Below are 26,077 nucleotides of genomic sequence, written 5' to 3'. Positions count from 1 at the left end.
TACAATATCTCTCTTGATGGGAGAAACCATAATACAAAGCCTTTTGGAGGGGGGACCGGCTCCATGCAAATCCGGTCCTCAACTGTTGTCAATAGCTTAATTTCTCTCTCTTTTGAAAGTATTGTCGATGCTATCTAACTAGGTGTTATGCTTTTTGTTGCTCTCTCCACCCAAGCACTCTTGTAATTCTCATTAGGAATCTATTCTAATGAAATGCCCACTATGTTCATGCTAATTTCCGCTACACATAAGTTATTAGGCCATTAAATGTTACATTGGTATCAGAGCACAAGGTTTCTCTTTTCTTGCTCAAGAAGGGAGGTCCTCAAGCTAGCTACAAATGGTTGGTATTATTAATTGCCTGTGAGTAAGTAGAATAGGGATTTTTCAGCCTTGCAATGCGCCTGCCTTTGTGCAGTTAACGGGGCATCACCGTCGAGAGATATGGTCTTAATAGTGGAGTCCTACGGGGCTTGCCTACGGCTTAACCACTATTGAGCTATTAGAAGCTTGACAGGAGCCGGTGCTGTTTTGGTGTCGAAAGAACCTCTCTTCTATTCCTTGCAATTAATGGTATTCGAGCCGCGGGTACAGTAGCTTGAGTGCTTTTTCTAAAGGGGTAAAGAGGAGTAGCAACTAGGGCTTGAAGTGCCAAAGTATACCTAAAAAGTTTACACCTAAAAGTTGTTAGAATGGCTGACAATAGTAAAGAGAGTGAAATTAATGTTGATAACTTTGATTTTGCTCATGAGCAAGCTACTAATGATGCTTCAATGCTTGTTAACTATCTTGTTTCTAAGCTTCAACAAGCCATGGGCAATCCATCTCTCCAAAGTGAAGTGCAACGGCAGCTCCGTGCTCACGAGATTCTCCAAGCTCATCACCATGACGAGAGAACACCTAGGAAGCCTCCTTGTGAGACTACCAAAAGAGGTCTCTCTCCGATTCGGGAAGAAGAAGAGAATCCATATAAAGGGCTCAAGAATTTACTTCTTGATGATGCATCTCCTTCCCAAAGGAGAACTCAAGAGCCTCCACCGAAGGACCGAGAAAGAAGTGAGTCTCCCGCCACCTCAGCGGAGATGGCTCCATGAAGACGGCGGGCTAAACGCTCTCCATCACCACCAAAGCGGAGAAGACCATCGTATTCTTCTCCTCACCACAATTCAAAGAGGGATGATAAAAAGCAAGAGAAGAAAAAGGCGAGAAAGAGGACACCCCCTTCTCCATCTTCTTCATCCTCTTCCTCTTATGAAAGCTATGGTGAAGACGACAAAGATCAAGACAAGAAAAAGGCGAGAAAGAGGTCACCCTCTTCTCCACCTTCTTCAAATTCTTCACCTTCTGAAGAAAGTGATGGTGCAACTTTTGAACCATCAAAAAGAAGAGGCCATAGGAAATCCTATGCCGCATGGAAGAGGTCGTCCAAGCTGAAGAAATTCAAAGAGGGAGGGAAGAGCATCTCTTTCCTTACCTATGATGGCACCTTCGGTGCTACGGACAAAGTCTTGGCCTTTATCCAGCAATTCGATGCGGCGTTTGGAGATGAGGGCTTCACGGAGTCCTCTAAGCTACGCCATGTAGCTATGCACTTTCAAAAGTCTGCCAGACAATGGTGGTCTAGCCTACGAGCCAACTGTGAAGCTCCAAGAACATGGAAGGCTTTAAGAGCTTCCATTATGAAGCAGTTTTTGGCCATCGATGCCAAAGACAAAGTACTCACCGAATGGCGAAGCTTAAAGCTCTCTCCCAATGAATCCATCCACAAATATGTAGACAAGTTTTGGGACCTACAACTCAAGGCTACTATCTTCAAAAAGTTGGATTTTGGAGAGCAAAAGCAACAATTTTGTGCGGGCTTAACCGAAGAAATGGCGGAGTATGTCAACTCCCAAAGGCCACGTACCATATCGGCGGTAATACACCATACTATGGTGGCCTCTCGAATCAATTTCCAAACGGGGGGTAAAAGAAATAATAAGCCCTCGGAAAACAAGGGTTCCAATGAGCCTAAGGGGAAGGACAATGTCCAAAAGTCTCCTAAGGGCAATTCCAACAAAGCTAAAGAGAAGGGAGTTTACAAAGGAAAGAATAAACTCTCTCCTGAAGAGCTTGAGCGTTATCGTAAGGATAACCGGTGTTTCAAGTGCGGCGAACAAGGGCATGCGTACCGCGCTTGTCCCCAAAAGAACAACCGCCAAGATCCTCCTAGAGCTTCTTTGGTTGAAATCCAAGAGGAGGAGATTCACCAAACTCACCACAAAGGATCTCCTCTATGTCATGCTTGGGGAAAGGTAAGAGAACATGATGCTTTTATTCTCTTTGACCCTAGTTCTACTCACAATTTCATATCTATGGAGTTAGCCACCAAGCTAGGCATACAATCCTACGAGATGGGAGATATCTTACCCGCAGACAGTGCCTTCAAGGGGCAAGAAGCTTCAGTCACTCCCTTAATCGGGAAATTGAGGCTTCATGTCCAAGGCTATGTGGACAAAGAGGACTTCTTTATCTCTCCTCTCAAGCATGAGGATGTAATCCTAGGGGCACCATGGTTTGACCGCCTGGCTGCCGATGTTAAATTTCCTGAAAGGAGAATCTCCTTTAAGTTCAGGGAAAAAGACATGTATATAGATGCTAAGGAGATGGGTAACACCATCCCCATTATACATACACCAGCTTTCAACAAGTCAATAAAGAGCTCTATTTCCGTGTACATGATTTTTGTTAAAGATTCTCAAAATGAACCTAATGCTTTAGCAAAAGAAAATAAAAGCAACCAAAAGGAATTAGAGTTATCCAATTTTCTCAAAGGGTTTCAAGATGTTTTTATTGACGACATCCCTTGTGAGCTACCTCCTAAACGAGGTAATGATGACCATGCAATTGAACTTCTTCCAGGAAGTTCACCGCCTAACAAACCTCCTTATAGAGTTTCTCAAGCTCAACAAGAGGAGATTATGCGGCAAGTGCATGAGTTAGTTGAGAAGGGCATGGTTAGGCCTAGCTCATCTCCATTTTGCTCACCTGTGCTATTAGTGCAAAAGAAAGACGGCACATATCGTATGTGTGTTGACTATAGAGCACTAAATAGGATCACTATCAAGAATAGGTTTCCCGTTCCACGGGTAGAAGACCTATTTGATAAGCTACAAGGATCGACCTACTTTAGTAGGATTGACCTAAAAAGTGGCTATCATCAAATAAGGATAGTTGATCAAGACATTGTAAAGACCGCATTTCGTACTACATTTGGTCTTTATGAATACATTGTCATGCCTTTTGGCTTGACCAATGCACCAGCCACATTCAACCGCTTGATGGAGAAGCTGTTCAGGCCTCATCGAACCTTCATTGGAGTGTTCTTTGATGATATTATCATCTACTCTAATTCATTGGAGGAACACAAGCAACACCTCCAGGTAATATTTCAAGTTTTAAGAGAGAATAAACTTTATGTTAATCGAAAGAAAAGTGAAATTTTCTTGCAAGAGATTCAGTATTTAGGTCACATTATCTCTCAAGATGGCATCCAAATGGATCCATCCAAGTTAGAGGTAATAAAAGGATGGCCTAAACCAAGGAATCTTCATGAACTAAGAAGCTTTATAGGTATGTGTGCATACTATAGACGCTTCATAGAAAAGTTCTCACAAATTGCGGGACCATTACATGACCTAACAAAGAAAAGTGTTAGGTATACATGGTCTGCTAAGGAGAACAATGCTTTCGAAAAGCTTATCTCTCAACCTGTGCTTACACTACTGGATCTCTCAAAACCATTTGAGGTCCAATGTGATGCTTGTGGTGATTGCCTTGGGGCTGTTTTGCTCCAAGAAGGGCACGCCATAGCCTATGAGAGTTGAAGGCTCGACCCTGTTGAGCAAGCTCTAGGCATATACGAAAAAGAACTCCTTGCAGTTCTACATGCCTTAGACTCATGGAAGCACTATTTATTGGGGACTCCTTTCATTCTGCGAACGGATCACCAAAGTCTTAAGTACTTCATGACGCAGACCAAGCTCTCCGACAAACAAATGAGGTGGGCAAATTTCCTTTCGCAATTTCATTTTCATATTGCTCACATTGCTGGCAAGCATAATCAAGTAGCCGATGCACTCTCAAGACGACCGAGAGTGAATGCGGTTTCCATAGCAACTCACAATGATCTATCTTCAATGATAGATGAGTATGCTATTGATCCCGATTTTAGAGATGTGATTTCAGCCCTTGCATTAGGGAAGAAAGAAGAACCATTTACTTTACAAGATGGTTATCTTCTCTATGGCAATAGACTATGCGTTACTAACTCACTACGTGAGAAAGTAATGTATGAATCTCATGCTCCCCCATATGCGGGACATAGAGGGATTCAGTCTGACTCTAGCATCACATATAAAAAATTGTCCATTATAATTTACCCGAGTTAAATGAGTAAAATTCAAATAAGGCACGTATAGCGTGGGAAGTGGGTATGATTGGAATCTTTGCAAATGTTTCTTCATTGCTTTCAAGAAAATTGAAAGCTCTCAGTTTTTATTTTATTGTAAATAAAATAGAAACTGCTATATTAAGCGCATGCTGGTGTGTGTGTGTGTATGTGTGTTGAAGCTTGAATGCTAAGCTGCAGGTGGAGGGCAGGAGCTGCAACCAAGTGCAAGCGAGCGCTCTCCTTTTCTCTCAACTATCCTAACGTCACTTTGTTAAATTCGAAGAAGCACGGCCGCAATAATCTCTCTCTCTCTCTCTCTGGGCAACGAGCACGCGCAGGCTCTTGCTTCCGCCTTGCATTTTTCGTTGCTTGGCCGTTGTTGTGACGTCCTTGTTGACCTCTTCAAAATGCCACGTCAATGGCATTTTGTGTGATCCTGTGCAAGTAAATTACTTGTTTTTAAAGTAGTCCTTGTGTGAATTTGTACATTAGGACGCATTCGCACACTGGTTCGACAACGTTTTGGATGATGTCAGCAATTCTAGCTGCTACACGTAAAGACCCTGCAAGGTCTCGTCGTTTTCGGACTCCATATGAGAGAGAGTAGAGAGAGATGACCATCATTTTGCCAACTCTGTCGAAATTGGTAGAGCAGAAGCACGCAAAGCAACGTTTTCACAAAACGACAAATACTTGCTTACACATGTAAAAACTCCAAATCGTGCGAATGCACCCTTACATGCACTGTGGATCACTTCGTCCATCAACCAAGGAAGAGCGGATTCGCACGGGCTTGGGTTGACCCCAGCCTGGTGGGTGTGGGTTGGTTTCGCACAGGGCAGAGTTGGTATTCCACTGTGCCAAAAACGCAGAGTTGGTATTCAACAACAACAGCCTTGTTAATCGACGACGCCATCATTGTGAGCGGTGGGCCATGAACTTCCACACAAAGCAACAAATTCTCTCGTGGCTTGCATTGCGAGCATTGGATGCAAACGGTGGACAAGTGCCACGTGGTAGGTTTTGCCTTTCACAAGCAGCGTGGATTGCAGTTGATGGGGTGCCACCCCAGCGTGCGAACGAGCCCGAAGTTCTGAAATGGGAACTCGCCAACTTTTGGAAGCAATGAGAGTCAGGGACTCAGGACTCAGGACTCTCTCTCTTGTCACTCTCTTTCTAGGTCTTATAGACGTTAGACTCTAGCAGCTGCGGCAGCGGCGCTGCCGCTGAGGCTCAGGCTCCAGCTCCAACTCGGGGAGCAGTGGACCGTGGTGGAGCACCGGCATCAAAAAAGCAGGCATTTCAATGGAAGGAAAATGAGATCACCAGCCTCATCAATTTGGGTGCCCTTTTACACAAACCCACCATCATTATCATCGGCAGACCACAAAAAACACACTTCCTTGTCTTCGCGCGCTCTCTCTCTCTCTCTGTCTCTCTCTCTCTGTGCTCTAGCCTCTGTCCCCCCCCCCCCCCCCCCCCTCCTCTCTCTCTCTCTCTCTCTCTCTCTCTCTCTCACACACACACACACACACACAGACTGCACTGGCCAGGCTGAGCCAGCACTCGAACATCTCTTTACCCTTTTTCTCGACTTTTGTGTAGAACAGAGTCCCTTCGAGGAGTTCTCTTTCCAGATCCACCATTTCTGCTCCCCTCCTTTCCCCATCAACCCTCACTGAAAACGAAGCAAGCTCTTCAGGGCAACTGGCTTGCCCACCCACATCAGGTCCCTATTCCTTACTCTTAACTCTTAGAGGATGGGGAACCCTGCTCCTTTGTAAGAGATAGCGTCCCACTATCCTCTCCTGCATGTGATGCGCCGATTGAAGAGTATTGCCTCCGGCCGCTCCTCCTTCTCTGATAATGTAATGTAATGACCTCACCCTCTCTCTCCTTTTTTCTGTTTGCTCCCCTGTTTCGCATTTGCTCCTCTCCTTTTTCTCCATAAAACTACACAATTGCGTGCGTAGATCACGGGCTTTTCAGCTCATCAAGAGAGGGACAATTTGCTACAGATCTCCTTCCTAAGGGTGCATCTTCTGCATGTAGTGCCTTTGATTTTCTCGTGTTCTTCAGTCTAAACATGTTGTGGTAATTGCCATGGCAGCCTGGCGACAGCAACATCAAGAGGGCAAAGTTCGAACAAGAGGAGCTTGAAAAGCAGGCGGTGCAGGGTGGCATCGGTGGGGCTTCCAGCAGCTCAGGACAGCACATGGCCTCTGTGAGTGGGGGGTCTTTAGCTGCAGCAAGAGTGGGTGCTAGCACAGTTGGTGGCCTCAAGTCGGGTGCAAGTGGTGTTGAAGAGCTGCCTAAGGAGATGAATGAAATGAGGATTAGAGATGACCGGGCTGACAACAGTGAAGAGAAGGTATGTGCCCCACGCTTCTTACTTTTAGCCAACTGCAAAGCGTCAGTACTTTGCAGGGTTTTCCAGTTTTGCGGTGGAGTTCTCCGGTTTGGATGACTCATTTTGGGTCTCTCCCTGGACGATGGTATCTTGTTTGAACAACCCATGATTTAAATATCTTGTGATGAAGCATTGGCAGTGTGGCCTACTGGTGCTGGACATGTCGAACTAGATTGAATTCATGAATACCTGTTGTGGGTTCTTCAGTAGGAAAGGCATTGCAGACAACAGTTTTTATAAACATGCTATGGTGTAATGAACTCAAATTGATCCTTTTACTTCTTATTGTCTCATTTGCATCTATCTTGTTTGATTGAATTGGTAGGACATTGAAGCTGCAGTAGTGGATGGTAACGGAGCTGAGACAGGTCACATTATTGTAACGACAATAGGTGGGAAGAATGGGCAGCCTAAGCAAGTGAGTTGCCTCCTGAATGTATAATGCAACTACCGAGTTAAAGAGAAGCTAAGAGTTTCATCATTAATGTGAGGTATTGAATGTTGCCACTAATGCAGACCATTAGTTATATGGCTGAACGAGTTGTAGGGACTGGATCCTTTGGTGTAGTTTTCCAGGTATGAGCATGTTTCAAAGCTCAATTTTGATATTCTGTTGTTTTACCAAAAAGCAGTAATGTAAAGGATGTAGATACTAACTTGGTCCTTTCTATTGCAGGGCAAGTGCCTGGAAAGAGGAGAGACTGTGGCTATCAAAAAGGTTCTTCAGGATAAGAGATATAAGAACAGGGAACTGCAAATCATGAGGTTACTTGATCACCCGAATGTCGTGGCCTTGAAACATTGTTTCTACTCGTCCACAGAGAAGGACGAAGTGTTTTTGAACTTGGTCTTGGAATATGTACCAGAGACAGTCTATCGTGTCGCCAAGCATTACAATAGGATGAACCAAAGGATGCCTCTTTTATTTGTGAAGCTATATACGTATCAGGTGACATTTGAAGCTTATGTCCATGGGGACTTGCATGTACTTTGTTTTGGCTTGTAGGAAGAGTGAAGTAAAAACCCTGAAGTCCTGCATTTTACAACCCATGTGCAGATTTGTAGGGCACTTGCATACATCCATGGTGCAGTTGGTGTTTGTCATCGCGACATCAAGCCTCAGAATCTTCTGGTGCGTGGGCCCAAGGAGGGTTTCTTGTTGGGACCTTTGAACCCGAATAGTTATCAGTAGCATGTTATCCAGGACATTTATGTATTGACCAGTCAGAGTGATTTTGTTTGAATCAGGTGAATCCTCAAACCCACCAATTGAAGCTATGTGATTTTGGCAGTGCGAAGATTTTGGTAAGAGAAGCTTGCAAGGATTTGAGTTGGCATTGCTATGTTTTAAGGATGCTTTGCAGCCATATGCTCAAGCCTATTGAATGCCCCTATGCCACCAGGTGAAAGGAGAGACCAATATTGCCTACATATGCTCTCGATATTATCGAGCTCCTGAGCTTATCTTTGGAGCTGTGGAGTATACAACAGCAATAGACATTTGGTCTACAGGTTGTGTAATGGCTGAGTTGATGCTTGGACAACCTATTTTTCCTGGAGAGAGTGGGGTTGATCAGCTTGTTGAAATCATCAAGGTAGCTTCCATTCCTCTGTTGCTGAACTATGGGAACAGTGAGGCTCTGTTGACTTTAGTTGGGATGCTGTGGCAGCTATTTGCATCTTATGTTTGGAGCTTATGGTGATATTGTCTTGTGGATGATGACATGAGTCTACAACTTCATTTTGTTTTAAAGTGAAATCTGGGTTCTTTATTGGATTAATTCTGGTATAAACAGGTCCATTTCAAGAATGTTTTAAAGAGAACTAAACTCTAGTCCTTGTTGACTGTTGTCAGGTTTTAGGCACTCCTACACGAGAGGAGATTAAGTGCATGAACCCTAATTACACAGAGTTCAAGTTTCCGCAGATAAAAGCCCATCCTTGGCATAAGGTAAGCTCAGAAGCTGATTTTGTATGCAAGGATTTTCCATTAGGCTGCATTACTCTAATATTACTTAAGTGTTTATTGAGATTCGAGACTAGTATGATGGTACCTAGAATATAGATCAGAGGTAGATTGTAGCAGGCACACACTTTCTTTGATGCATCTCACTCAATTCGCTATGTAAGGTAGTATGAATATAATGCAACCATAAATTATCTTTCCCTCATCTGATTAGTATTCTATTTTTATATATTAATATTTCATATGATCTGAATTAAAGTTAGAAACGAGTCTCTTTCTTGTATACAATTAATTTTTGTAGGATGTTAAAGTTAGGAGCAAATCTTTATCATAAAGGAAACTCTCATATCTGGGTCATTTAAGGAGAAAACAAGAAACTTTGTGACGATTGCGTGTGAGCAGATAGATATTACGCTGTTGTAGTAAAGAAATTAGCTTTGAATTTTGATATTGTGTAACTGGAAAATACGATGTGCTGTTTTTCTTAGTAATTTCTATGCATGAGTTTGGTTTCTTGACAGTCTTAGCCAATATTTTTGCACAATCTATGTAGGACTTTTTAGATGATTTTTTCTATTTATGTTGCATGCGAAGGTTTGTCACATTTCTAGAATCAGGTTTCTCATGATGGTGGGCCGTGGCATATAGTCGATTCTTTTAATATTATGTGGTGCACCTGCCCTATCACCTATCTTTTGCAAGTTTTTTCATATTTAATACTATTTTTAGTGCTAGGCTTGAGTATGACCGAGCCTGCTCCACTTATCTAAAGTTATGAGAGAAACTCAGTATGCAGATTTTTGTATTGATGTATGTGTGTGTGCAGTGGTGTGAATATGTGTAATTATCTATTAGTACCTAGTTCTACACCCACTATTTGGCACTAACGATGTTGATGGGCATGTCGAAGTATTTAGTCAATGCTATTACGCTATGCATGATGGGGCCAATGGTTATATTGACTTGTGGATGACTACAATGAGTCTATACCTTGCGCTTTTCTCCAAAGGTGAATTTGGGTTGATCGAGGATTCATCTAGGTGTGTGTGTGTGTGTGTGTATATATATATATATATATATATATATATATATATATATATATATATATATATATATATATATATATATATATATGTATATATATATATGTATATATATATATATATATATGTATGTATGTATGTATGTATGTATGTATGTATGTATACGTGTATATACATATGTGTGGTTATAATCTTTTTTCAAGACGGAAAAATGCAGTGTTGTGCCCTCAGCTAGAGACTTTTTAGAACGATTTAGTGAGTTTATTAGGATGGTTGATGAATGCGCAAGGAAGGATGTCTTGAATTAGTTCCCAAAACCTCTGGCGGTAGTCATCCAATGTATCTTTCTTAATCATTCTCAAATGATGCCAAGTTGTGATGACATCTCTTTCATATTCGTGTGATATCCAAGTTGATGTGAAAATTCTCTTGAATTTTACCCACGTCATGGGTGTTTCTCTATGTAGCAACAGAGTAGATCATGTTTGTGCAATTTGTCAAGTAAGATTCTGTCCTTCACACCTTGGAGTGTTCAGTGAACCAACTTCCTAGTAGGCGATGTCAAATTGTTGTACAAACTCAAGGGTTCGAAGGGTGTCCTAATAGCTTGAAAACGTCTCAAACCTGACGGCTCGATCCCCTTCCTTGAACTCCTTGGTCTTCTTGCTCATCTGCTCACTCTTAGAAGAGGACGAGGTGTCCTCCTTCGAAGTGCTAGATGGCCTTTCATGCCCTCTAGCCTTTTTCAAAAATCTGTTTTTCTTACTTTTTCTTCGCTTCTTCCGTCTTTCTCATCCTCTTTGAGTCTCTGGAATTAGAGGACGATGAATTGTCGGAACTCTCTGAGACGAAGAAGAATCTGAGTCATCCTTGAAACGAGCACGCTTCTTGGATTTGCTTGCCACCTCGAAGCTCGTCTTCTAGCCCAAATAACCGGGAAATTCCATCAATTTCCTCTTCTTCCAAGAGTGCTTCAAGCCTTTTAGTATTTGGTTCATCTTCTGGTCAAGAGCTTTGTTCCTCTCTTTCTGTGAGTATAGCTTTTGCTTTTTTGCACTCGTTTGTCCTTTCAACTGTCCTCTCGACGTGAGAGGAGAATCAATGGCCTCACGCCATCTCGAGTGAATCTCATCAATCGGGTAATTCCTCAGGTGTTTTGCAAACCTCGGGTCTCTGGAGTACTTGATCAATCTTTTCACACGTGTCAAACTTGCAATTGACGTTTGTACTTCGCTTTGGCAAACTTTGCTACCGAAAATTTACCCAATTCTTCATTCTTTTCTTTCGTTCCCACGTCGGATTTAAACTTTTCTTTGCCTTCCCGTCGAGGGGTGTTCTCTTCGAGATTTTTCGCTAGAACCCATGTGTAATCCGTGGTTCTTTATGGCTTATGTATGCTCTTTAAGACATAGCGATGAAGATGGGAGGTGTCGATGCGTGATGGACGAAGGGTGGGAGTCGCTAATAAGTCCGAGGTCGGGACACGAGATTCTTTTATAAACAAAAATCTTGTCCGCTCTGTCAGATTCTCCTCGAGAACCTATGTGCATGGTAGAAAGGAAGGATCCTCCGAAGAAGAATCTTTTTGAGCTTTGATACCACTGTAATAGGCTTGGACTCTCCAAGCGATAAATCAATAGCAACATACGAACAAAAACTTCAAAATCATTGAACTTTAATTAGAGAGAGAGGGAGAGTGGACACGACACGATGAAGTTCCGCACCCAAAAGCATTGGCCCCAAAGACTGACGCTCCTTTTGGTATTTCTTTATCATTAATCATTGCAAAGCACAACTTCTGAGGGACCTCTCCGCTCAGACTATGTCACAAATAGGTGACGTGGCATGGCATGGCCCTGGACACAATTACATTGGGGCAACAAAGCACACACACACCCTCCCCGGCTGGCAGAGATTCCTGGAAAAAGCGTTGACATGTTGACATGGCATATCGTACGGTCTTTCGTGAATTGCGGCTCAAAACGCGACAGAAGGCTGACGTGGCAGGGTTGTACAAAAAGTTGCTTTTTACGCTACTGAATTCTGCGCATTTTTTTTGAGAAGCTTTTGGGGTCAATTTGCTTTATTTTGCAAGGCTTTTCACTGAAAGCTTTTGGGACTCTGCTTTTGGGCATCCCTCGTAAACTTATAATAAGTCGGTAGGGCCCTCACAACTCAGAGCATCTGGACGTAGAGTCTGAGAGTGAGAACCCTCCCACTCTCTTGTACTTTGAACACAAATTAACACAAAAAGAAATACCGAAAGGGGTGCCAGTCTTTGGGGCTAATATCTCTAGGCGCGGAACTCGGTCGTGCCGTGTTGAATCAATTGTGAATTGTGAACTTTTTTGAAGTGAATCCTTGCTGTGTCGCGATAGAATCTTGACTTGGAGTGTCCAAGTTTGTTACAGTGATATCAGAGCGCGGCCGATTTCTCTTCTATCGGGAAATCCGATCCTTTTCACGCGACAATTATGGATTCCAACAAAGAACAATCGACTTCCTCTGCATCTGGGGATGCGGGAAGAGATCACAACGAATATTCTCACGAAGAGTACAGCCCGCCTCGGCCTACTTTGGCATAGATTGAAGAGATGGAACGTCGGCAATCGGTTGACGACGCGACAAAGATAATGATCAACTTTGCGAAGGATCTGAAATTTGCAAAATTTTTGACTCAGACATCCTTCGATGAGGTGCACACACAATGGCTGAAAACCACAGAGCCATCCCTCAAATTGGCACTCAAGAAACCTCCTACTCCGAGGATGTTTACAGAGCAAGAATTGGAAGAGGTGGTTGATACACAGATTACCCAGCTTTTTGACACGAACAACAAAGCCAAAAAGCATGACAAAAAGCAGAAGAAAGGAACTGACTTTTCTTGTCGTTCATCTACTTTTGCCTTAGCAAGAAAGTAGAAGAAGCATGTGCGATTTGAAGGAATATCCAATTCTTCTTCGTCTTCTTCTTCTGATAGTTCTTCTAGCTCTTCTGACTCGAGTGAAGAAGACAGGAAAGGCAAAAAGCGAAGCAAAAAGCAAAGCTTTGGAAAGAGAAAGAAAAAGGCAAAAAGGAGCCTAAATTTCGCCTAGTTTCTGACAGTTCTACAGAGGACCCGTCTTCAGATAGTTCGGATTTCGACGATCATAGATTTCACGCAAAGAAGAAGCATTTTTATAATGCCAACCAGTATGACTTTCTTGAGGATAAAAGCAAGAAAATTTGAGAATTTAAATGTAAGGTGCAGCGGAAGTGAATGTTGAACTTTGCTCAAGATGAGTGCTCCGGAACTGTGCTCAAGGTTCCTTTTACTTCAGAGCATTAAAGTTTTAAACCTATTTTCCCTATTTTTTGACATTTTTCACTTTTTTATTAAGTGACTTTTGTTGGGAACTAGGTAGGGCAATTTTGCTAAGATAATATATAAGCAAACCAGAGCTAGCACTTTCTAGCAGAAGAGGCAGCAGGAGCATCGCTCAATAGGCAACTTCTTAGCAAGAACCAGATGACCTAGCGTTTTCAGCTTGAAGACCTCTTGCAGCCTAGCGTTTTGGATCAGCCCCAGATCGCCTAGTGTTTGCAGATTCAACCCTGCGATCTTGTCTTGCTGTAGCAGATTGCTGCCGCATCGACACCATCGCGACAGTACCTCAGAAGAGCCCTGGCGTTAGTGGAATTTCAGCATTCTGCCAGCGTTTTCAGAATTCAGCAATTAGCGTTTTTGCACAGCGAAACCAGCCCATGAACCTGTGTTTTTGCACAGCCATACCAGCGTTTTCAGCAAGGCATTTTCAGCAAGCAAGTGACAAGCAGAGCAGCGTTTTGCAACAATTAAAAGGACAGCCAATCGGCGACGGAGAAGGCCTTCAGTCAGCGTTTTTCATGAGCAATTAAGTCAGCGATTCAAGCACTCAGTTTTCAACATTAGCCTTATCCTCGTCGTCCACACCGTCGACATCGACATAGCAAGCATTTAGATTCATTGCATCAGCCATTGTACCAGATTGTGCAATCAATAGTAGACCACTCTCGCCATCGAGAGTGGGGCCCTTGGAGGAGGGTTTTACGTCTCTGGTGTCGTATTTTCTTCTCTGTATCTCTCAATCTCATGTACCTGCACAGTCTTTTACGAAGAAGAGATTTTTTCCAATCACTTTACATGGAATAGGTATGCTCATGTTTTTGTGTTGGAAGTGGTTTCATGAATTTTCAGCCATGGAGATTCTTGAAGAAGGTGGACTTATGTCCATAGACAAAGTTGAATCATTGAAGGAGCTACCAATGACTTCGTCGCTTTCGGCACGGCCCAAAGAAGAAGACTTTGCAGACCTTTATGAAGTTCAAGTATCACATGACCCACACATCAGAGTGGGTTGGCATAGAGTCCTTTCCAGAATTTCGGATGTTGTTGGCGATCTCCCTCGACGCTATACAATTCGGCACCAGTACCTCACTTTGAAAAGGAGGGGATGTCACGTGACGCATCCAACCCTATGTGTCCGTGGACAAGCTACAGCATGACCAGGGTTCAGTTCAGTCAAGTCAGTCTAGGATAGGAAGTGATCTGGCACTATTGTGAGTCTGTTCGCAGACCGTGCATGACCAATCACTTAGAGTAGATGCATATCCTGCGGTTGCACACAACATGATCATCAGACAATTAAAACGACAGCCAATCAACGACGGAGAAGGCCTGCAGTCAGCGTTTTTCATGAGCAATTAAGTTAGCTATTCAAGCACTCAATTTTCAACATTAGCCTCGTCCTCATCGTCCACACCGTCGACATCGACATAGCAAGCATTTAGATTCATTGCATCAGCCATTGTACCAAATTGTGCAATCAATAGTAGACCACTCTCGCCATCAAGAGTGGGGCCCTTGGAGGAGGGTTTTACGTCTCTGGTGTTGTATTCTCCTCTCTCTATCTCTCAGTCTCATGTACCTTCATTCACAGTGTCCGTTCACTTTGTTTGTGTCCATTGCACTTTCTCACTAAAGGAACGGAAGGCTCTCCCTTCCATAAGTAAAAGGAACCCTCGAGCACAGTTCGGAGCACTCACTTGAGCAAAGTTCTACATTCACTTCCGCTGCACCTTACAACTTCAAAACAACCGAAGCTTTGGTATTTCTTTATATTGCTTCAATTGGCTACAAGCTTGGGGAAACTTTGCTTCTTGCAAAACCTGGAATGCAAGAAGGAGACCCCAATGTACATATCTAGAGGCCCTTGGCCCCCAAAAGCAATTGCTAACAAAACTTCCACCTCCAAAAGCATTGGAGCCCAAATTTTGCAATGAGGGTGGCTCGCAAAACACGGAGCCTCCATACTTTTTGTGATTAGTATCGCAAATCCGGGATCAGTCCGTACAATTTGTCATGGAAATGTTGGCATGTCAACCACTAGAGACCTAGTAAAGACCTAGAGGGCTAGTTGTCACAAAAACGGAGCCGACTTGCAGATCCCGGCGGAGGGGTCTAAACCCTAAGTAAAGAAGCAGAAGCAGCAGAAGAAGTTTTACCAACTTGCAAAGTCTTGCCGAGTGGACTATTTTTAAAGAGAAGTTTCCGCCAACTAATGGGACCCTGTCCGATGGGACCCAAGTAACCCAAAGACATCAAAATAAAGCGGCTAATGACGTGGCAATAGTATCGACGCTCTGCTAATTGCGTTGACATGTTGACGTGACAGTTGTACGGATTTCAGTAAATCATGTTGGTAGCGTTTGGGCATATGCTTTTGGACTAGATGCTTTTGAGTTTAAAGGCTTTTCATGTAAACTGCTTTTCATAGGCCAAGGCCCTTTAAATAAGTGCAGAGGGCTCAGTCTTTGGCACGCTTCAGTGAGAAGGTGAAGAGCGCGAGTACTGGCATTGTACTGAGTTCAAGCAATATAAAGAAATACGGAAAGGGGCGCCAAGGTTTGGGATGGAATTCCGCCACTCCGTGTCTCGTGTGCTCTCTCTCTTTCAGTTCAGTTGTTATTGAAGTGCTAAAAGTCTATTTAGTATGTTCTTTTCTATTGGTATGTGGTGCCCGTCTTGTGACAGCGAGGACTCCCTAAACCTAACCCTAGCTAACCTGCTCTTGACCGAGGGGCCTGAACCCTAATAGAAGAAAGAGCAAAAGAAGTCGTTCTCATCAACTTACAGATTCTTGCCGAGTGGCCTAAAGACACAAAAAGGGTTTAGAATTTAAAAACCCTAACCCAACTTACAGGAATCGGCCGAGGGACCTAAAACCTTAAAATAAAGTACGAGAACCACACACACAAAATTGTGTGGCATGTTGTACGGAATTCCGTGAATTGCGTTGAAGTTTTATGACGTTATGACGTGGCAGCGTTGTACGAACTACCCTCTTGGTGCTAGCTTTTGGACCAGAGTCATGTAACTGCTTTTGGGTGAGGCCAAGGGCCTTTAAATAAGTGTGTTGGGCTCTCTCTCTGGCATTCTACCGGGAGGGGAAGCAAAGGAGAGTTCCTAGAGTGTAACCTGTTGAAGCAATATAAAGAAATATCAAAAGGGACGTGAAGGTTCCGGGCCATTGCAGTCTGGGAGTGGAACTATGCCACTCCGTGTCGTGTGGATTCTCTCTCTTCCAGTTCAGTGGTTTTGAAGTCCTAAAGTCTGTTCAGTTTGTTGATTTAGTTGGCACGTGTTGTGTCACGTGCGCACTTCCCTTGCGCTACGTGGACATGTTTGCCATAGTGTAGCATGATCCAATAGCTTAGGATTGAGCCTGACACCTTTGTGAGTCTCTAGTAAGTTGTGCATGTCCAGGCCGGTCACACTTGCATATCCTCTCTTGCACATAACAGTTATTCCAGCTTGTAGGCATTTGTGCCGCGTGAACCACCTCTTATTTGGTCACTTAAGTAATAAGTGATTTTTAGCCTTTTTAAGAAATCGTGGGCTGAACTTCTACCTGCTCGACCCAACAAATCATCCGTATATAAGCAGCACGGGGGAAAGCCCTAGGAGGCAGGAAGGGGCAGAAGGTCGCAGTACTCGCAAGAGCAAGTACCCCAGCGCCTAGCGTTTCCCATCCTCAGCGGCACCGGTGTTTTCAGTAATTCAACTCTTTAACACTTCAGCGTTTTCAGGTATTGGCATCAAGATCAGACCAGTGTTTGCAGGAGAAGAAGCCAGAGACACAAGGAGGCGGGCACCCGACCGGCAGCAACTCAGGATCTCTAGCGATTTTTCATGAAGCAGATCGGCGTGTTCAGCTTTGCAGAGCCAACGTTTTCCGCCCAAGAGAGCAGTGTTTTCAGCTTTGGAGCGTTGCCGATTTCAGCCCTAGCCTCGTCATGGTTGCAGACCCCTAACCATCGACCTCACCAGCAGATCAGGCATTCAGCCATAGAACCATGATACCATCGTCGTCATCTTCCTCGTGGTCGACATCGTTATCATCAACATAGACGAGTATATAGCATCAGTAGCATCAATACCCCTTACCATCAGTACCTCAGCATTTAGCATCATTCTACAAGCATTGTGCAAGAATAAAGAAAGCCCTTGAGGGTTGGGACCCGACATCCTTGTGTCGTCTCTTTTCTCTCTCTTTCTTTTAGTTCAGTTCAGTTCTTTCAAGTGAAGTAAAGTGTCCCTTGCTTTTGTGTGGAGTACTAGATCCGAGCTAAATCCATAAACACTTCCGTTGAACCTGAGATGTTGCCTGTCTCGTTACACAATCTGTCCATGTCAACACTTAATGCAAATTAGGGGTTCGTGTCACAAAGTGATGATGTGGCTACTGACAACAGAAACCCTAATTTTTGCAAGAAACCCTAAAATTCTTGCAAACCCTAATTTTTGCCAAAAACCCTAATTTTTGGAAATCACGGAGGTGGAAATTTTTTATATATTATTATTATTATTATTATTTTTGAGTGACGCAAATCCCAGCTTTTGGCTTTTTGCTACGAAAAGAATTGGATGAGAGAGAGAGTTGAATTGCTTTATTTTTACTCATTGAGAGAGAGAGAGAGAGAATTTGCTTTTGCTTTCAAGCTTTTGGGGTCTTTGCTTTTGGGCATCCCTTGTAACATTTAAATATGTGGTGAGGGCCTCACTTCTCAGAGCACTTCTCAGAGCATTTGGACGTAGAGTCTGAGAGTGAAACTCTAACCGCTCTTTGTACTCTGACATTGATTTTAATACATAAAGAAATACCGAAAGGGACGCTAGTCTTTGGGGCCAATATCTCTAGGCACGGAACTCCGCCGGGCCAGTGCAAATCTATTGTGATCTGTGAATTGTTTGAAGTGGTTATTTGGTGCTGTCGCGATTGATTCTTGACTTGGAGTGTCCAAGTTTGTTACAGTGTTATCAGAGCACTGTCGATTTCTCTTCTACTGGAAGTCCGATCCCCAATTTTTTTTCCGCGGCACCTATGGCTTCACGCAAGGCTCAATCGACTCCCTCTGCATTTGGAGATGCAGGCAGGGATCACAACGAAGATTTAGACAGAGAGTATGGCTCGTCTCCGCCTACTCAGGCGGAGCACAGAGAGATGAAGCGTCGTCAATTGATCGGCGATGCAACAAAGATGATGCTCAGTTTTGCGAAGGATCCGAAATTGGCAAAATATATGAGCGAGACTTCTTTTCAGGAAGTGTATGCACAGTGGCAGAAAACCACTACACCACCGCTGAAACCCGCTCTCAAGAAACCTTCTGATCACAAACAGTACTGAGAGAAGGAATTACAAGAGGTGGTTGATGCACGGAGTGCTCAACTTTTAGATGCACAAAAGAAAGCCAAAAAGCACGGCAAAAAGCAGAAGAAAAGCACTGACTTCCCGGGATATTTGGGTCGTCAGTCGACTTTTGACAAGGCAAATAGACAGAAGAAGCGGAGTACCCAGTTCTTCTTCTTCTTCTTCTGACAGTTCTTCTAGCTCTTCAGATTCGAGCGAAGAAGACAGAAAAGGTAAAAAGCGAAGCAAGAAACAAAGCTTCGGAAAGGGCAAGGAAAAGGCAAAGAAGGCTAAATCTCGCCCAGAGTCTGACAGTTCTACTGAGGACTCGTCTACAGAGAGCTCAGATTCTGATGATGGAAACTTCTATGCGAACAAGAAGAATTTTTACAAAGCCAATCAGTATGACTTTCTCGAAGATAAAAGCAAGAAAGTCCAGGAGTTTAAGAAAGGTGACCAGTCGATCAAGTTTGATACTTTTTCAGGATACTGAGATGCTTCGAAGGCTTTGTCTTTTATACAACAGTTTGACATTGCTTTCACGTGAGGACGCTATTCAAAGCACTCCAAGATTCGGAGAGCTACCTCTTACCTTAAGGGGAATGCTCGTACTTGGTGGTCCACGCTTCTTTTAAACAAGACTGCGCCAGTTAAATGGCTGAAATTTAAGAAGCTTTTTATTTCTTCTTGGTTGACGCAAGAATATGAACGAGATGTACGAGCTGCTTGGAACCATCTTCGGATGACCAAGAAAGATACTATCAATGCTTACTGTGTGAGATTCTGGAGCTCTTTTCTACCCGCCTCTTCCAAGAAGATCTCGTTCAGAGAACAGATTGAGTGGTTTACCTTGGGTCTACCTACAGAGATCCGAGATCACTGCTTAGAACAGAAGTCGGCTTCTATTCAAGAGTTGATGAGTCATGTGAAGCGGGGCTTTGCCATTCACTCTAGCAGTCTGACGTACCTCACAGATGAGGCCATGGCACAACGAGCCGAACAGACTTCTGGGAATAAAAGTAGAAAGAAAAAGAGCAATCCAAAGAAAAAGGATGCACGACCCAAGCTTACTTCTGAGGAGAGAGCTCGCTTCATCAGAGAGGGAAAGTGCTTTGGATGCGGGGAACATGGACATATCTCCGCGAAGTGTCCTAAAAAGACATAGAAAGAACAGAATGATAAAGACGACGACAGGCCTGAGAGTTCGAGAGCAGCTCAGGAACGTGGCAGAAAAGGCAGATAGAAAAGCAGAACTGGTACCACATGGCATGGGACCTGCACCGAATCTAATGAATGAAAGTACAAACTTTGCCGCTTTTGGGGCAAAGTGAAGGATCAGGAAGCTCTTTTGAAGGAGCCAAGGCCAACTTCTTTTCACTGGGAATTGTCGGCTCGATTTAAAATTACGTCCGACAGATTGACGCCACAGGCGGAGGTAGTTCGAGTGGCACCCGGATGGGATGTTGCCATTACATCGAGCATTGGCAAACTTCGTTTGCAATGACAGGGGTGTTCAGGGCACGCGAGTGACGTTCTACTCAGGATCCCTTGGTACCACAAGAACTATGCCATGGTTGACTACCGGGCCAAGAAAGAGACTTTGATAAATGAAGGGCTCAGAGAATTGTACTTGAACTTCAGTTTCTTTACTCATTCTTTTGGAAGAGAACTGAACGATGGATAAATATTTAATATGTTTTGACCTGATCAAAAGAACGCCAAGATTTTTCTCCACACATGTCGATTGCTTTTTAGAGGGCCTGAAGATCAGATCATTGACCTGATACCTGGAAGCACGTCAGCGAACCGGCCACCTTACCGTGTGAGCCGAGTACAGACTGAAAAGATTATGAACCAAGTGAAAGACCACTGTTGTTGGATTTGAAGAAAGACGGATCTTGGAGAATGTGCATCGATTATAGAGATCTCTACAAAATCACCATCAAGAACAGATTTTTGATTCCTAGGATCGATGATATACTCGACAGGTTACAGGGATCCTCGTGCTTTAGGAGGATTGATATGAAGAGTGGATATCATCAGATCCGAATCGTGATGGGAGACGTCTACAAGACAGCCTTCCGGACTACTTTTTGGATTATTTGAGTTTTTGGTGATGCCTTTTGGCTTAACCAATGCTCCTGGGACATTTAACTGGATGATGGACGAGATTTTTCGAGAGTACATGCTATTTGTTGGCACTTTCTTTGATGATATCATTGTTTCTCCAAGAATGAGGCAGAACACAGAGATCATCAGCTTCAGAGATACACTTTTTGGGACACTTTGTCTCAGCAGCAGGAGTGCAAGTGGATTCGGCCAAGATAGAGAGAGACTATACGTGATTCGCCCGATTTGAAGAATGTGTTCGTACTACAGGCGGTTGATACGAAAGTTTGCAGAGGTTGCTTCCCCTCTGCATATCTTGATATAGAAAGGAGTCCCTTTCTCGTGGGGATCCACAGAGGTGATTGCCTTTCAGACATTGTACAAGAAATTGACTACAGGACCAGATTTGACTTTGCCGGACTTGCAGAAGTCATTTGAAGTATATTGTGATGCTTGTGGTTGTAGTCTGGGTGCGGTCTTGATGCAAGAAGGCCATGTCATTGCTTACGAGAGCCGATTGTTCTCTAGGCCGGAGATGACAACACAAATTTATAAGAAAGAGCTTTTGGCGGTTATCCATGCTCTTACTCAATGGCGGCATTACCTACTCGAAGCTAATTTTACTGTCTTTCCAGACCATCAGAGTTTGCGCTACTTCTTGTCACAGAAGCAGCTTTTGGAAATGTAGATGCGGTGGGCGAACATCTTGTCATAGTTTCACTTCTAGATTGTCTATGAGCAGGGACAGAAGAATGTGGTGGTAGATGCTTTGTCTCGGAAGCCATTGGTTCTGGCTATTTCTACGATACATCATAGGAGCTTCGAGGATATGGTCGATCAGTATGCCACAGATACAGATTTTGCAGATTTTTTTCACACGGATACGGGATGGGGAGACAGTAGCAGGATACTCCATTCGGGAAGGCTACTTGATGAGAAAAACCATGTTGTGCGTTACACAGCCGTTGAGAGAAAAGGTTATGAGTGAATGCCAGTGTCCACCTTTTACGGGTCACGCAGCATTGCTACCACCCTGAAAGGGGTAGAGAGATACTTCTTTTGGCCGAGACTCAAAAAGGATGTGGAAGAGTTTGTGCGCAGTATGCCAGAAGGTCAAGTTTGACAGGCATAAGGCACAGGGATCGTTACAGCCTTTACCCATACCCACCCGCCCCTTGGAAAGTATTGCAATGGATTTCATTTTTGATCTCCCGAGAACACAGAATGATCACGATGATTTTCCGATTACATGGCACGTCTGAGACGATTGTCTCCGACAGAGACCCCAGATTTATGAGTTTGTTTTGGAAGGCAATTTGGGAGAACATTGGCACGCGGTTGCAGTTCTCGTCATCGTTCCACTTGCAGACTGACAGGCAATCTGAGATTGCCAATTCAATGGTTTTAGATTTATTGAAGTCTTGCATCTCGGATCAGCAGACTCAATGGGAAAAGAACTTACCTTTGGTGGAATTTGCCTACAATAACACGGTACACTCTTCGACGGGGAAGACGCCATTTGAGATTGTTGAAAGTGCTGCAAAGGTTCCATCCTTCCTGAGCACGAAAGATAAGATCTTCGAAGCGAATGAATATACGCGAGATTTGGATACGGCTTTTGCCAAGGTTCGCGAGACTTTGCAGAAGTCTCAAGAACGACAAAAAAAGGCAGCAGATCGCCATCGTCGCGACATGAAATTGAAGGAGGATGATTGGGTGCTCTTACGTTTTGAGAAGGCACGCTTACGAAAGAAAAAGGGAAAGGAGAGGCTTTTTCCAAAGCTTAGTATGCGATACTACGGACCTTTCCAGATCACTGAAACAATAAATGATGTCTCCTTCCGATTGAAACTGCCAGATACTTGGAGGAATCACAATGCATTCCATGTGAGTCTCTTGAAACCTTCTAAGGGCGATGTGCTTGATGATGGGGAGCCTGATGAGCAACCCAAAGTGGAAGAAACCGAGGAGATCCTTGTTCCTAAACAGATTTTGGCACATAAGGATACGAAGAATAAAGGTAAAGTTCGAAGGCGGTTCTTGGTTAAGTTCAAGAACTATCCTGCATTGGATGCGAAGTGGATGGAGGAGGAGGACCTAGCAGATACTCCTCAGACTGTGAACTTTACCTCGATGCTTTTGGTTTAGCATAGTCTATTCCAAACGGAACCCAGAATTTAGCCTGGCCGCAGATCTGGTGCAGTGGGATGCTCAAGAGGGGAGTCGCTCCGCTCCTTTATCAACAGATGCCTTGATTTAGATACTAGAATCACTGATGTCTCTTTGAGCTTCAGGGATACTGAAAGCTGATAGTATTCTGCTGTATTACTTTAATGAAATGGAATTCTTGATAATGATATTGATTTGTTCTTGACTTCTGTTGAGTGCAGGAATTGATAGACGAAATGACTGCAGCATTTTGGTCTGATTGATCTCGAATAGACATGGTTGCAATAGGGGTTAGTCAATCAGACATCGATGAGGTCCTGTTTAGACCTAGATGTGATTGCTAGCTACATTGCCGATAAATCATGGTTTTAAGATCCGAATGAATGTTGAATGTCATGTGATGTCCAGTGATGTCTAGTGATGTCTTGTGATGTCGTGTGATGTGATTGTCGATTTGGTACATGTGCTAGATGTGTGTTCCTAGTACGTAGGTACAAACAGTCAGTGTCTGCTAAGACGGTTTATGGCTTTTGTCGGTTTTGCAGGCGTAATCGCGGTCGATTACAATGCTTTCAAGAGGGGGTATGTCACAAAGTGATGATGTGGTTACCAACAACAAAAACCCTAATTTATGCTAGAAACCCTAAAATTCTTGCAAACCCTAATTTTTGCCAAAAACCCTAATTTTGTAGAAACCCTAATTTCCGAAAATCATAGAGGTGGAATTTTTTTAAATAAAAATTTATTATTATTATTATTTTTGAGCGACGCAAATCCCAGCTTTTGGCTTTTTGCTACGAAAAGAATTGGATGAGAGAGAGTTGAATTGCTTTATTTTTACTCTCATTGAGAGAGAGAGAATCTGCTTTTGCTTTCAAGCTTTTGGGGGCTCTGCTTTTGGGCATCCCTTGTAACATTTAAATATGCGGTGAGGGCCTCACTTCTCAGAGCATCTGGACGCAGAGTCTGAGAGTGAAACCCTAACCGCTCTTTGTACTCTGTCATTGATCTTAATACATAAAGAAATACCGAAAGGGGCGCCAGTCTTTGGGGCCAATATCTCTAGGCACGGAACTCTGCCGGGCCAATGCAAATCTATTGTGATTTGTGAATTGTTTGAAGTGGTTATTTGGTGCTGTCGCGATTGATTCTTGACGCAGAGTGTCCAAGTTTGTTACAGTTTGTCAGAGTCAAATTTTAAGATCCTAATTTCCCTTTGTCTTTTGTGAATGCCACGTCACAATTTGTGACATGCATCGATGCCTAGAGTCCTATGCTTCACAAATGCTTCAGAATGTTATGACAATGCTATAGGTGCTCAATTCATAGCTTCAAGTGTGGGATATTTGGACACATAGCATTAAATTGTTTACAACCAAGCCATCTACTCAGTATGTGAAGAAGTGACACCCTCCTTCCTCGAAGAAGAAGGCTAGTAGCAGCCAAGGTAAAGGAGCATTAGCACATACGGTCGAGGAAGAAAAAGAAGAGGGCAACAACGACATTCTTTTTCTTGTATGTGTTTTGTTTCCGTTGCAGAGTAACATTGCTAGGATAGGGTGGGTGAGCTTGGTTTTTATGGCACTTTCTTATAGGGTTCTTTCTTTCTCTTGGATTGGAGGTTTTTCTATCTTCTCTTGGATGGGAGGTGTTGCAGTTGTTTCTTCTATTATGATGTGTGTGTTCTCCTGGAGTCGAGGTTTCTTTTATTTGCTTCTGGATTGAAGTGTGAGTTCATCTTCGTTTTCCCTTTGATGCATGATGGTGTGTATCTACCCTTGTCTACATGGAGCTTGTTGGCGGTTACGAAGTGATGTGCATGTGGATTCATGGGAGAGAGATAGAGCTAGTACTCAAGATGAGTCGCACCAGAGAAAAAACTTCTCGATCATCTCAAAAAAGAAAAAAACAATTACTACACACACACACACACACACACACACAGAGAGAGAGAGAGAGAGAGAGAGAGAGAGAGAGAGAGAGTACTCAAGATGAGTCACACCAGAGAAAAAACTTCTTGATCTCAAAAAAGAAAAAAACAATTACTACAGAGAGAGAGAGAGAGAGAGAGAGAGAGAGAGAGAGAGAGAGAGAGAGAGAGAGAGAGATATTGATTTTTTCAGATCTTCCATAAAAGAATGCCGCCAGAAGCAGTTGATTTAGTTTCGAGACTTCTCCAATACTCACCAAATCTTCGATTCACAGCGGTGAGGTTCTTTCTTACCTTTGAATGTTTACATCAGCCCAAAGAGCTAATGATGGCCTGCTTGATGACCAGTTGGAAGCCTGTGTGCACCCATTCTTTGATGAGCTGCGCGATCCAATGACGAGGCTACCCAATGGGCGTCCATTGCCCCCACTTTTCAATTTCAAGCCTCCAGGTACTTCCATAGTTCTAGCTTATCAAGGAAAAGTTTTTTTGTGGTTGTCCATTTGCAGGCTCAGATTCTCTTGTGCTTCCAAAAAGATCGCCTGTCTTTGGCAGGCAAATTTTAAGTTTGTAGCTTAGCCTGTACTAGAGCTCCATGGACATCAGAAAGTTTTCAATTCATTAGTAACAAGGAGAGTTACAATTGACAATTGTGTATGCAGAACTGAGGGGGGCCACACCAGAGATGATCGAGAAGTTAATTCCAGAGCATGCCAGAAGGCAAAACCCCTAACGGGCACAGAGTAAAGATTTCAAAGAAGCACTTTTCTGTTGATGAGTTCATAATCTTGAAAAGCACTTGCTGCAGAGGTAATAAGAAGCTTCTGCATGTGCCAGCTGTGAAGCTATGGGAACCAAACCAAAGGGTTACCGTGTACAAACTATGGTGGTTTGGCTTGCAAACAAGAGGAGTCCTCTGTTATGGATTTACACCATGAACACACATGCAGAAGGTCACGGCCTCGATGAAATCTTCAATGCTTATTCAAATAGCGCACACACTTGTAAGCAAACAATTGTTTCGGTAGATGCTAACTGCAGGTGCCTGTGCCTACATCACCACATTGGAGCTTCCTCCGAGTATTGGCAATTCTTGTCAGCTCTATCTGCAAGCTAACTGCCTTGATTTATGTACACGCGTGGGTTATGAAGTCTCTTCTCCTTGACCGCTGTAATGTAGTATTAAAGGTAGCTTAACAGCTACTTGTATCTGTTCTATGAAGTGTAATTTAGGAGTTAAGACATGAAAGGATGCCATTGTGAAAGATGTGAGTTCACCTTGTCGTTAGCTTGTGCTGTTTTGGTGGCAG

General features: G+C 43.5%; 1 protein-coding gene across 3 annotated transcripts; it reads left to right on the top strand.

The window, feature by feature from the left end:
* The first annotated feature begins 5,958 nt into the window (after positions 1-5,958).
* LOC147423030 (shaggy-related protein kinase epsilon-like) lies at positions 5,959-26,055 on the top strand. 3 transcript variants are annotated; one of them, XM_086500976.1, is made up of 13 exons: positions 5,959-6,300; positions 6,543-6,803; positions 7,168-7,260; positions 7,359-7,418; positions 7,519-7,791; positions 7,900-7,974; positions 8,091-8,147; positions 8,246-8,437; positions 8,698-8,793; positions 24,961-25,044; positions 25,116-25,218; positions 25,430-25,510; positions 25,605-25,744. In XM_086500976.1, the coding sequence occupies exons 1-12, from the start codon at positions 6,250-6,252 to the stop codon at positions 25,498-25,500; spliced, it is 1,416 nt and encodes a 471-aa protein (XP_086357102.1). In that variant the 5' UTR covers positions 5,959-6,249; the 3' UTR covers positions 25,501-25,510; positions 25,605-25,744. The 3 variants fall into 3 exon arrangements, with proteins under 3 accessions (XP_086357102.1, XP_086357101.1, XP_086357103.1); XM_086500975.1 differs by having other exon boundaries at positions 5,961-6,300; positions 25,430-26,055; XM_086500977.1 differs by having other exon boundaries at positions 5,962-6,305; positions 25,430-26,055.
* The last annotated feature ends 22 nt before the right edge of the window (positions 26,056-26,077 follow it).

Source organism: Adiantum capillus-veneris, chromosome 26 (assembly GCF_014529385.1).
Source record: "Adiantum capillus-veneris isolate H3 chromosome 26, ASM1452938v2, whole genome shotgun sequence".
Lineage (NCBI taxonomy): Eukaryota > Viridiplantae > Streptophyta > Polypodiopsida > Polypodiales > Pteridaceae > Adiantum > Adiantum capillus-veneris.
Note: the sequence above shows the minus strand (reverse complement) of the source record. Positions and strands in the feature narration are given on the sequence as shown.